Genomic DNA, 13,423 nt, shown 5'->3' with positions numbered 1-13,423 from the left:
TATGACGTAAAATACCATAACCAAAATCAATTTAGTCGGTTTTTGAATTTCTAAAACCAAATCAAACCACAAAAAGAAAATAACCATCGGTTTGGTTCTTGTCGGTTTGGTTCGATTTTTTAATTTTTTTCGATTATTGACTAGCCTACTCCAACCATCTCTAGAATAAACTCCTTTTTTTAACCCATAGAAAAGAGTATCACATTGAACAATTTCTCATGAAATATTTGTACAGTGATGGACAAATGACACTATATACTCTTAAAAATCAGAACAAACACATTAAATAAAATCAACATTGAGATGAAAAATACTAACTTTGTATTGTAGGCACTAAGATTATCCAACAACATACAAATACATACATGTACATTGTAAAACAGAGCTTTGTATTATGTTGCAGTGTATTGCAAAAAGAGACAGTTGGACAAATTTGAGTTATCTGTTTACTTTAAAGACTAGCTAAGTGAGCTAATCATATAGAAAACGATTGAATAAACAAGGAGACATAAAACTACCATTTGAACCAGGGACCCTGGTAACTCGTATTGTGAAAGTTGAAGTAGAAAAAGTGAGATAGGAACCGTAAGGTTAACTTATTAGTTATAGTAGGTAAGATCACATACTATAACTCGATATTCATGTACAACACATGGACAAATAAATTGATACTATATAAAAAGTAATATTTGAGTTTCTCGAACAATCTATTTTATTTTCATATTTATCTTGGCATTTCACATTTTTAAATTGGATTTTCTTGTTTCAAAATAAAACATAGTAACTAATTTAATTTTTTACTTTCACATGTATCACGACTTTTGGGACATCCTTAACATTGTTACCATGTAAGAAGCATAATTAAGATCCTTGAGGTGTTTGTTTCATTGTCATGTTTATATGGTATTTTATTTTTCTTAATTGAATTTTTTGTTTACTTCTTGATGTGTTATGATTTCTAAAGTAATTCACAATTAGTATCACATACTACATCTCTTCATTCACGTACACCGCAAGTACAAAAAAAATATAAGATATTTTTACAGAGCTCGTCATGCACGTATTATGACTTCTAGAATATTTTACAGTCGAGCTTCTTGAGGGACTTATTTTATCATCATCATTTTTACGTTGAATTTTCTTGTTCCAAAATAAGATAATCAATTTGAATTTTTAATTCACGACTTTTATGACGTCCTAAAAATTATTACAGTATAGTAAAAGTATATCAAACTAAACTTGTCTGCATTTCATGTTTTTAAGTTGGGATTTTCATAAAAAAAAAAGAATAATTGAAAGTATAGCATGCACTTAAATGTACATAGCTATCACTTTATTATAATTATTTAATATATACACTTTATCAAATTAATTAATCATAGTAGCTTTGAATCAAGTCGGTGTGAACATCAATATTTACCGAGGAAAAGATGCCAATGATTTGCAAAATCTCCAAGGAACCAATCAAATCTAAATGTACCAAAAATGCGAAAAAGAAAATATCTCTTTAAATATTTTAGGAAAATACAGTTGTATACACTGTTTCTGTATTAATATACATAAATTTTGCCTCTTCATTTTCAAAAATTTAAAAGAATTTGAAACTTCTGGTACAGTAATTCTGACCTTTTCTTTTCTACAATACAAATAAAAATTAAATTGTGAAATTTTCTTGGCCCTATATATATATATCATATATTGGGAAAGCATGAAGTTGAGTGGGACCTACTTATGGACAAAAAGTCTACTTCTTTCTCCAACTTCATTCTTCTATTCTTCAATTCAACTCAACTCAATTCCCTCTGTTTTTTTCTCTCTCTTTATAATTCTTTCAAGATTTCAAGATTTTGGATTACCCTTTTGAATATAATAGCTGTATTTGAAGTTTTTTTTTGGAGAATTTGATTGATTTGGAGGTGATCATATACGTGTCAATTGGGTTGCTTTAAGTGTAAGTCATAAAAGAAGAATCTTTGTCACTTCATTTTCTTATTGTTTATCTACTTTGCTGAGTTTTTTTGAAGATAATTTATCTGTTAAATCAAGAAGTGTAATCTTCTTCAAATTAAGTGATTTCTTGGACAAAGTTAATCTTGCTAACTTTCATTTCTAATGGTATTTATTTTTATTGATTGATATTTATGAAATCTTGTTTGGTATGAGCTTAATTATACTGTTTTCTTCTTTAAATGGAGTGATCTCATGGAAATAACTAATCTTGGTAACTTTTATTTTTAATGGTATTTATTTTTGTTGATTGATTTTTATGTAATCTTGTTTTGGTATGAACTTAATTATACTGTTACCATCCTTAAACTTATATGATATGAGCTTAATTGTACTGTTACCATCTTTAAATTGAGTGATTTCTTGGATTAAATTAATCTTGATAACTTTCATTTCTACTGGTATTTATTTTTGTTGATTATTGGTTTTTGTGGAATGCATTACTCTGCCCCACTTTTTGGGAATACACTTGTTGTGTTGTTGTTGGTTTTTGTGGAATCTTGTGTTGGTATGAGCTTAATTATACTGTTACCATCTTTAAACAGAGTGATTTCTTGGAAAGATTTAATCTTGGTAACTTCCATTTTTAATGGTATTTATTTTTGTTGACTGATTTTTATGAAATCTTGTTTTGGTGTGAGTTTATTTGTACTGTTACCTTTTTTAAACTGAGTGATTTCTTGGAAAGATTTAGTCTTGGTAACTTTCATTTTCAATGGAATTTATTCTTTCTGATTAATTTTTATGAAATCTTTTTTTTAAATTGACTGTTTTTTTTTTTTTTTTGGAATGATTTAATCTTTGTAACATTAGTTCCAATTATATATCCACTATCAATAGGTAGTTTGAGGGTTCGAGTCACGCTGGAGGGCAAGTTAGAACACTATTATCCTCGTGATGGGGTGCGGTAAAAATGATGCTTTCTATGTTGCAGATTGTTTTTTAGGCCAAAACAGCTAATTCCTTGGTGAAAGTCATGATCTTGTAGTCTTCTGAATTTTGATTTAGTTAATACTCTTATCCTCTTAAATTGAATCATTTCCTGGAATGATTTGTTGCCCTGGTAATCAGCAAATAGACCTGCTTCTTTGTGATTTTTTTCCTTGTTTTGTTCGTTTCGGTATCATATATTGTTGACTTGTTCAGAGATTACTTCTGCTGTTGATGACTTGACCTTAAGGAGTGATTCTCTTTATCAGTGGCTTAAGAAAGAGAAGTATTACTTTCTGAGTTGAATAGTTTAAGCTGTTCAGAAAATTGTGGAGTGATAATCTTTTCCTTAAAGTTCAACTCTTAATCAATTTTGTCAGTGGGACAATGAAAATTTAGAAGTTGGTTATTTTATAAACAAAGCTTGAACATTTAGGACAATTAGAGAATACCGATTGTGATCTCTTCATGCTTTCCAATTAGCATTATTGAAAAAATTAATTTGCCTTTGATATATGATTATTAAGAGGAACAAGTTGATTCTCGTTGATTTAGATAGTTTGGGATCTTTCATCTTCAATTTATATCACATTGTGTTTGACTAACTACTAAGATACTGTTGTGTTACCAGCCACCTCCTCTTGCTGCCATTTTTGAACAACCTTGTTTTCTGGAAGCTTTTTCCTTTTGTTCACTGTTTTCATCAGATATTATTTTGTTATGCATGAATGCTTTACTTAGTATTTGATAAACCATTTCTTCAAGCGATGACCTGAAATGCAAATTAGTGTAGGCCAAACATTATTACACAGGTTTGTTTTATATAGTTACTATTTTGTTGAAGGCGGAATGAGTGATCTAGAAATGACATATCTTAATTTTTTCAAATTATGCTGCAATCTTTGTCTTTCCAAATTGACTTTTCGATGCAAATGCTGAAATTTGAGTTCTCTTTTTTGAGGGAAACGAGTATGTTGGGCTGTAATGAATATGATAAGTTCTATTGTCGTTCTTGTTCTTATGAACATTGTATTATTTTCACTTTATGATCTTCGTTTGAAAGATTATTATCACTGCATTACTCTATTGTTTGAGAGAGTAAGGTTATATTTTGTTTGTTTCAAAACTTCACTTTTTAATCAATTGAGTGGGGCAAATCTGCAGGTTAAAATATTTCTGGGATCAGATGTAATACATATCACTATTCTGGTGTTCTGACAAGATCGAGCGGAAACATGGGGAAACTAGAAAATGAGAATTCCGTGCAAATAGATGGTAGAAATTCTGGTACGTTATGCCAATTTTGTGGCAAAAAGCAAGATACTACAACTTGTATGATCAGTCCCTCTGCTTCATTGCATAGCAGTAACAGCTCTATCTCATGTTACAGTATGCTCTCCTTTCGTTATCGCATACTTCTGACCGTCATTTTCATTCTCTTCATCATCATCTGATGTTGGTTCTTTGTTCTTTTACCATTCAGGTGACCTTTCAGGTGATGCAAGCTCAGATGGGAGGTTAGTTGTAATTTACTTGTGTTAAACTCTATTTAGGTTATGGTTAAAATACCTTCTTTCTTTTCCTTGGGAACTGAGGAAAGTCTGACTCATATCAATGTGGTTTTCCTTTTGGTGTTAATATGTTCAGGGTTTATATTGATGAGTGTAGCACAGATAGCAGTCTTGAGGACTCCTGTTCTACCGTGCGAGCAGGAGGGAATGCCGAACTTATGAGAAATGATAATCGCGAGGGACCCAAAAGTAGCAAAACTGAAGGGGATGAAGATGACGAATCTGGAGTCTCTTCTAGTTATAAACTGGAACAGTTCTGGTTGCCCCCAGAACCAGAATGTTGTGATGATGATATGGAAGGTAGTGTGTCTAATTATGATGATGATGAATGTGGTGATGGCTGGGGCAAGCCAACTTTTTTGATGAGCCTAGGGGAAGAAGGTTCTGGGAGCCACAAGTTTAAAGAGGAAAAGCAGGAGGCATTGGAGGAAGTGATGAATGGGAAGCTTAAGGCCCTTGTTAGTGACCTTCTTAAGTCTTTTGGTGTTGCCTCATCAGGAGATGACAATTGGGTTGATATAGTCACCTCCTTGTCTTGGGAGGCTGCTTCTTTTGTGAAGCCTGATTCTGCTGAAGGCAAGGCTATGGATCCTAATAAATATGTGAAGATAAAATGCATACGAACTGGTTCTCCCAGCCAAAGGTATAACAGAAGAACGACATGTCTCATCTCTATTTGATTTGCCTTCCTATGTTCAGTTCAACTGTTGGATTGTCAAAGTGGAAAACTATCTGTTTCCTAGAATTTGATAGGTATCCTCTATTTGTGAAGTTGCCTCTAAAAACGGCGCTGGTCGATTCTCTTTTTATTTGGTTTCCTCTGCCATACTTTCACTAATGTGTGTGTTTGAAAATTTTCTTAAATTTAGTTGTTCATCTTCTGAATATTATTACCTTTTAGGCTGTACAAGATGGAGTCCTTCGTTATAAAAGATAACATTTCCGTTCACTATTCATTACTTTCTGAATTTTTTTTAGGTTACATGTAACCATCTTTATTCCTTTAAAATCTCAAGATCATCAGAGAAGTACCCATACCTCTAATTTTTATCTCTATGTTTGTTATATAATACTAAATTAGCGGGAACCCAGGCTAACAATGTAATTTTCCATGTTATTTTAGTCAATTTATCAGAGGCCTGGTCTTCAAAAAGCATGCTGCCCATAAACATATGCCAACTAAGTTTGAAAAACCTAGGCTGCTATTGATTGAGGGTGCACTAGGTCTCTCAAGTGAGTTGTCATCATTTGAATCAATGCGACAGGTAAACAGGAAACTCTTTTTATAAGTGAGATAAACAAATAAGGAATTATTATAGTCTGTGATCATGTGTTCTTTTCAATTAATAATGACAGGAAAAAGACAGTGTGGTGAAATCTATCACTGAAATTCTAGAGAGGTACCAGCCAAATGTGATATTGGTCGAGAAAACCGTTTCCCGTGACATGCAAGAGTCTATTCTTCGGAAAGGATGGACACTGGTCTTTGATATGAAAGCACATCGCCTGGAGAGAGTTGCTCGTTGCACTGTTTCACCAATCTTATCTGCTGAAATCTTGTCTGGCCACAAGCTCAGACAGTGTGGTTCCTTTCATTTTCAAAGGTTCGTAGAGGAACATGATACTTGTGATGATGGTGGAAAAAGGCCTAGCAAAACACTGATGTTCATTGAGGGCTGTCCTACTCATCTGGGGTGCACGGTGAGTCATCTTCCTTATGTTAGTTGTAATGACAGTGTATCTAACTAGGGATTACCAATAGTTGGGACATGAGCTTCATTTTTCGATCATTGCTCAAGAAACAACAACAAAAAAAAGCCACGGACAATATTTTAGAGTACATCAGGAGACTTGCATAGCATTTGCCATATCATATATTAAGAGTTAGTTTGCATCCATTTGGCCCTCACATTTTGTCTTGCACTTCATTAACTTCCCTTGTGTACCAACAAAAAAACAAGCTACTATTGCTTTTGGAACTTCCGAGACCCTTCTAGCAAATGGTTTTTGACTCTAAACATGATGAAAGATCTAAGGTGTTTATCTGAAAATGGTCTTTTCCTGGTTCGTTGTCTCCATTTTTCTTTAGTATTAGCTTGATTTCACTGATTTATATCTTTGCCTTGGGAGCTTTTGTGATTCTGCATCGTATTTCTTTACAACATACCTGGTATATTCCCACAAAGTGGGATCTGGGGAGGGTAAGTGTACGCAGTCCATACCACTACCTCAAGGTGAGATAGAGGCTGTTCCCGATAGATCCCAGCTCAAGATAAAAGCAGTCTAGAAAAGAAATAGTGAAGTAACAAGAAACAGTAGGAATTAACACACCAATAATAACATAAACAAGACTATCACCAAGTAATACGACAAACAATAGCACACACTGAAACAATAATAGCACTATGGCTACTAGCACGGATAACAAAACAAATTCCTCCTACCTAGTAGCAAGGACACTCCTTCCTACTATCCTTTCTACCCTAGTTCTCATCCTTCACACCTTCCTATCTAGTATCATGTCCTCGGTAAGCTAGAGCTGCTCCATGTCATGTGTAATCAGCTCCTTTCAATATTTCTTCGGTCTACCTCTACCTCGCCTGAAACCATCCCTAGCCAACCTCTCACAACTCCACACTAGGGCATCCGTGTACCTCCTTATCACATGCTCGAACCATATCATTGAGGATTGAGACCTGGTGTTTTCTTATCTTATCTACAATGTCTGCGACATCTATCCCCTTTTTAAAATAATGAATTTTTACTTTTATATCTCTGACCCTTACCTTTCATGCAGATTTTGTTAATGGGAGCTAACAGTGATGAATTGAAGAAGATTAAATGTGTGGTACGATGTGCAGTGATAATGGCATATAATTTAATCCTCGAGACTTCTTTCCTTCTAGATCAAAAAGCAATGTTCTCGACTATTCCTCTTAGCCAGGCGTTGAACTCAACAGCTACTGATGACAACCCAGCTGTTAGTGCTGAACAAGAAATTCTTTCAACTGTTGCTGGGACAAATTTGTCCTGTTCAAGTGATGTCCCAATTTCCAATGGTTTTCATCAGGAAGTAACGCATAACCTAGAATCAGATAGTGATTCTCTGTTATTTGAGCCATATAACCCAGTTGTTCTTTCTGGGTTGTCATCTCTCTCAGCCTCTCTGAAAAAGGTTATGGGGGATAACTTTCCTCTCGGCCCCACCTTTGGTCAGTCCATGCCCTCGTGTTCCAGTGATAGTGGATCCAACGAAGATGATCAAGAACGAGCTGATACTCAAGTTCCTGATGCATCTGAGGTGGTTAATCCAAGCGATAAAGATCAGAAAGCCACTATTGGTGATGGGGTGATGGCATCTGAAAAAGGCCAGTTGGGTACTCCAATAATGAGCCAGGGAGAATCTTTGGAATCACAGTTATCTGATAAAAAACCTGAAGACCAAAAGAACATGGGAAGTGGTGTTACATCTATGGATACCGAGAGTATATTGGTTCTGATATCAAGCCGGAATGCTTCAAGGGGGACTATGTGTGACCATAGTCATTTTTCTCGCATAAAGTTCTATCAAAATTATGATATTCCGCTTGGAAACTTTTTGCGGCATCATTTGCTAAGTCAGGTGCGCAGCACTCTGACACTCTCCACTTCAAACTCTTCTTGTTCTGTCACTGTAATTACAATTTGATTGACAATTTTTTTGGAATTATTGGTGATCATTTACTAAGTAATCATTAATAGTTGCTACAATGATCTATTTGAAGTAAAATTGTCGCCTTATCATTATCAGTCACTTTTCTCTAGACTGCAGAGTTTGTTTTAAATGTTAACAGAAAAGTTCTGTCGTACAGACACTCCCATGCAAGAGCTGTGATGGACCCCCGGAAGCTCACATTTTCTATTATGCTCATTACAATAATCTACTTGCAATTCAAGTTCGTTCTCTTCCAATGGGCAAGGGGCTTCCAGGTGAAAGTGAAGGGAAGATTTGGATGTGGAGTCGTTGTGGTAGATGCAAGTTTCAGATTGGTGGCTCAAAATCTACAAAAAGAGTTTTAGTATCCACCAGCTCGCGTGGTTTTTCATTTGGAAAATTTTTGGAGCTCAGCTTCTCAAATTCCTCTTTGTTTGATAGACTCGCCAGCTGTGGTCATTCCTTGCACAGGGACTTCCTTGACTTCTTTGGGTATGGTCAATTGTGGATATCTTTAGTAACTGAAGTTTCTATTATTTTCATGTATGCAGTTCTAACAGCAAAGACTACTGACAACTTTTTGCTATCTGTTATGAAAAAATCCATTTGACATTTAATCGTTTGTTGTGTGTGACTATGTAGGGATTTGGAGTTGTTGCCTTTTCTCATATTTTATCTTTTTTTTTTGAAGACATTCATGTCATCTTTCTGCATGTGCAGGTTAGGGAATATGGTTGCTGTGTTTAAGTACTCAACTGTTACTACTTACTCCGTGTCCCTTCCTCCAGAGAAGCTGGAGTTTAGCAGTTCTGTCAATGGAGAATTTCTTGAGAAGGATTTTGAAGATGTATGTTTTTTATGAGTCTGACTACTTTTATACAATAAGGGTTTTAAATACTTGGCTAAACGTGGAAGTTACATGCCCTATTGCAAGTTTCTACTAACTAAGATTTTCTTTCTTTCTCAATTAGGTGTATATGAAAGGGATTACGATGTTCCATGATGTAGAAAAAGCTTTGAAGGCAATAGAGTCCCGTTTTGTTGGAACTACTCTAAATCTTCAAGGATCAATCAGGAAATTTTCTGAAATTGAGAAAATGTTGGAGGAGGAGAGAACTCAATTTGAGGTTAGCTCCTTTCTGCTGCCATTTTCAGAGTACTTGTTCGTGTAGCATTTAATTTGATCAACGTCGATGTGGTGAATTGCCATTTTACTTTTCAATTCCCTTTGAACTATTCATATCAGATGGTGCATTTTTTTATGCAGTATAACTTGGTACTTAGCACTTACAACCTTACCCTTCTGTGACTGAGCAAATGATTTTTATATTGATAATCTTGCTAGGGTACAATGATGTTAACAGATGTCAAATACATACAAGTACATGCGTTAAAGAGTTGTTAGCTTTCTGATTTTCAGGTTTATGAGAATCGGCATTCAGGTATAAGTCAATAAATGTCAAATGCATTTACGTGCATGTGTGGATAGTGAAGGCTGTATCCAAACCTATGGCCTTTTTTCGTTGAACGCATTTGTGATTTATTTGGATTTGGTCCAGTCACTTATTAAATTGTATGTGAATGTTATTTTATTTTTACTAATCTATGTGAATTCAATGTCAGATTGATATTAAATTTGTCATTATGGATGGGAATCGGGATGTGCTCGTGTATAAACTTCTAAGGTTGAATAATATACGGCTGAAGCTCTTGCTGGAATCCTGTGTGTGGGATCGTCGTCTTCATTCATTACTATCATCTGATCGTACCACTGCCAATCCCAAAACTATTGACCTGAAGCATCATAAACTGTCAGGTATCAATACTATTAACCACAGGGAGCAAGAGAAAAGCAGTGTTAAAGGAGACTCTAAAATTTATCCAGAAAGAGATGGCAGTGCATTGGAAGATTGTCCGGATCTGAAAACCCAACTAGTTGAAGACTCTTGTGGAGATGATAACAGTAGGACAGAAACTACAGTAGGAAGTCGTGGTGATGTTTTGTATACTGACTGTGATCTTAAACCGAATGTTGAATCATCTGCAAAAGCAAATAGTTTTCCCACTAAAGAAATTCTTGTTGATATGCATGATTGTGGAAAAGATGAACCATCAATTCTATCTGCTTTCAATGATGGTGCTGAGTCAACAACTGCAGCCAAAGTAAATGGAAACGACTTCTCCCTTCAGGATATGACAGTGAAATCTGATCTCTCTGATCACTGCCTTTTTGGTAATGAAAGTAACTTGCAGCTCAATCTTCCTTCATCCATTCAGTTGGAGACAGATAAACCAATTGCCATTGATGTTGATGCTGGAGGTACGCATGATCCTATCCATTCTCAAAGGAGTAGATCCCTCTCCTCAATATTTTCCGGCATAGAGAATGATGAAGGGTGGTGGACTCCGTTCCCTGAAATATGGTGTCAATACATTGAGAATCTCCAGAGAGGTCACCTGCCGAAATTAGGATCTATCACAAACCATGATGTAGAATCTACTACTTATAAACTTATTACTGATGAGGGTGCGAAGCTGCACATTCCCCTTGGAAGTGATAAACATATTGTTTCTGATTATGAAGATGAATTTTCAAGCATTATTGCTTGTGCTTTGTCCTTGCTGAAGGATATGCCCATTGGATGTGAAGATCTTAGAGATGATGGCAGAAAAGAAGGAGGAATTGATGCTAAGGCATATGAGAGTTCACAAGGCTTAATGCGGATATTCTCTTTAGCTTCTCCACATTTGTCTTCAACTGGCTCATTGGATTTAACAGCGTATCACTCTTCAAACATGTCGGAAGCATCACGCACATCAAGTTTAGATGGGGTAGATTTGCTAGATTCATCGGTTTCTTTCACGTCTGTTCAGGCGGAAGTCTCCATGGGTTTGGGTAAATTGTCTGGGAAGTATAAATACTCAGTCCTCTGTCTATATGCCAGCCAATTTCGTCATTTGCGAGATCGATGGTGCACTTCAGAAGTTGATTTTATTGCTTCCTTGAGTAGGTGTAGGAGCTGGGATGCAAAAGGTGGCAAAAGTAATTCTTTGTTTGCCAAAACAGTTGATGATCGGTTTATCATCAAGGAAATTAAGAGAGCGGAATTTGACTCGTTCTTGAAGTTTGCTCCTAGTTATTTTGAATACATGGATCAGTGCCATGCAAAGAGGAATCAAACCTGCCTTGCAAAAATTCTTGGCATTTATCAGGTTGATTAATCTACTATAGTCACTTTCACTTTTCTGGCTGTTACGATCTATTCTTTCTTCCTGTCAGCACAACTCACATTTTTTTTTTGAGCTTTATGCTGTTCATGTTGTGTGCAGGTCAATGTAAGGCCAAGAGGTGGAAAAGAGACGAGGCACGACCTCATGGTGATGGAGAACCTTTCATTTGGTAGAGTTACTACTAGACAGTATGACCTGAAAGGCGCTTTGCATGCTCGATTCAGTGCAGCTGGCAATGGTGCAGGAGACGTTCTTTTGGACCAAAACTTTGTGAATGACATGAATGTTTCTCCTTTATATGTCGGGACAAGATCAAAGAGGGCTTTGCAACGGGCTGTATGGAATGACTGTACTTTCCTCAAGGTAAGATTGGGGTCAAACTGCTCTATGCTAATGGAAAGCATCCAAAAAAAGAGTCACTTTTGCTTCTTATAATTATTACTTTTGGTGCATTTTACATATCTTTAGTTAAAGACCACAATAAATAAAAGTTTTCTTTACTTTCTTAAAATCGGCGCCAAGTCAAAACCAGACAACCAAATTGAAACGAAGGGAGCATGCAATATCTGAAGCTAATGGATTAGCCTCTAAATCTGGTACTATTTGGTGATTTTTGCAGTCAATCAATGTGATGGACTATTCTCTACTTGTGGGAGTGGATAGTCAACGCCGTGAACTTGTTTGTGGAATCATAGACTATCTCAGACAATATACATGGGACAAGCAGCTCGAGAATTGGGTCAAATCGTCACTTGTGATTCCGAAGAACCAGCTTCCTACCATCGTCTCTCCTAAAGAGTATTATAAGAGATTTAGGAAGTTCATTGACACACATTTCTTAAGTGTTCCAGATAATTGGTGCTCCCAAAATTCATCTTCAAATCCTTGTAAACTTCATCGCACAATAAGCAGTCTCACCTCAGCACAGTCGGAGTCTGATGATGGTGATTCTGATCAACCTAAGCGCACTGGTGAAAGGGAACATGAAGAGGCATCCTCTGATGCTAAGTGATGCTCATTCCTGTTGAAGTCATTCATTTGTGTACATAAGAGTTGTTTGTCGCCCGAGCATTCTATATATATATACCCCCTCTTCTTTCTGCGATTATTTTTAGCAAATGTATGAGGATGGAGTTTATTCTTTAGGTTCATGTCTAGCTTTAAGTATATGTCAAAGTTCTTGTGTGAGTCTACTGACTCGTTGTAAAAAGCCCTTTAGTAAGCTTGAGTATTATTTAGGCGGTCAAGGGAAAAAGGATAACAGTTGAAGCTGCTTTGGTTTATATTTTTGGCTGTAAAACTTTTCCTATAATCCACTGTTAGAGTTTTTGGTTATTTGGTGTATGTGACTGATTTATGGCATGGTAGAATCAACAAAGATCAACAAATGGCATGGTAGAATCAACAAAGATCAACAACATACCCTGTGTATCTCCAGGATTTGGAATGATAGGATGTATGCAGACCTTATCCCTACCTTTGCAGGGTAGAGAGGTTGTTTATGATAAGATCCTCGGCTCTTCAGACAAGAAAAGAAACCGAAGCATGATAGCAAGAAAATATGACAGTACAATAAATAGTAAGATGCAAAGCAAGTGAAGCAACAATAGTTAATACAAATAAACGAAAATGAATAAGGAGATGACTAAATACTACTGGTAATAAGGGGAAGTGTAGAGGAGGCTATTCCCCTTGCCTCTCCCACCCAGCATGTCACTAACGGGAAAATGGAATAAATGAAGCCACAAAAGATGGAATAAAACATGGCCAAAGAGGCAAAGATAATGTACCCATTTTTGTAGAGCTAGCTTTCATCCATCTCAATGAGAAATTTAACTCAACGGATAAATGTACTTCCTTGTGACACTTTAAACTGGCAATTTCAGATTTTACCACATAATCAGAATTTATGGCCTTGCTTAATATGCTCTCTTAGTGCATGTTCATGCTGGCCTAGCAAGCATTTCTAGCCGTGTGTCGATCACTCAAC

At 35.9% G+C, this 13,423-nt stretch overlaps 1 protein-coding gene across 4 annotated transcripts; it reads left to right on the top strand.

The window, feature by feature from the left end:
- The first annotated feature begins 1,679 nt into the window (after window positions 1–1,679).
- Window positions 1,680–12,768, top strand: LOC107854460 (putative 1-phosphatidylinositol-3-phosphate 5-kinase FAB1D). 4 transcript variants are annotated; one of them, XM_016699471.2, is made up of 13 exons: window positions 1,680–1,951; window positions 4,102–4,326; window positions 4,421–4,454; window positions 4,585–5,151; window positions 5,632–5,773; window positions 5,865–6,209; window positions 7,306–8,130; window positions 8,360–8,694; window positions 8,923–9,049; window positions 9,174–9,329; window positions 9,826–11,415; window positions 11,533–11,796; window positions 12,053–12,768. In XM_016699471.2, the coding sequence occupies exons 2-13, from the start codon at window positions 4,173–4,175 to the stop codon at window positions 12,443–12,445; spliced, it is 4,932 nt and encodes a 1,643-aa protein (XP_016554957.2). In that variant the 5' UTR covers window positions 1,680–1,951; window positions 4,102–4,172; the 3' UTR covers window positions 12,446–12,768. The 4 variants fall into 4 exon arrangements, with proteins under 4 accessions (XP_016554957.2, XP_047269589.1, XP_047269588.1 ...); XM_047413633.1 differs by having other exon boundaries at window positions 1,750–1,951; window positions 4,102–4,224; XM_047413632.1 differs by having other exon boundaries at window positions 1,750–1,951; window positions 4,102–4,302.
- Window positions 12,769–13,423: the final 655 nt, after the last annotated feature.

Source organism: Capsicum annuum, chromosome 6, assembly GCF_002878395.1.
Source record: "Capsicum annuum cultivar UCD-10X-F1 chromosome 6, UCD10Xv1.1, whole genome shotgun sequence".
Lineage (NCBI taxonomy): Eukaryota > Viridiplantae > Streptophyta > Magnoliopsida > Solanales > Solanaceae > Capsicum > Capsicum annuum.
This window is presented reverse-complemented; position numbering and strand designations above follow the sequence as displayed.

What these genes read in the sequence shown, in the direction of transcription:
- LOC107854460 (XM_016699471.2), top strand. Translation starts at nt 4,173, where the DNA reads ATGGGGAAACTAGAAAATGAGAATTCCGTGCAAATAGATGGTAGAAAT. An exon ending in CTACTCATCTGGGGTGCACG is followed by an intron (nt 6,210 to 7,305) that starts GTGAGTCATCTT and finishes CCTTTCATGCAG; the next exon opens with ATTTTGTTAATGGGAGCTAA. An exon ending in AGGAGAGAACTCAATTTGAG is followed by an intron (nt 9,330 to 9,825) that starts GTTAGCTCCTTT and finishes ATTCAATGTCAG; the next exon opens with ATTGATATTAAATTTGTCAT.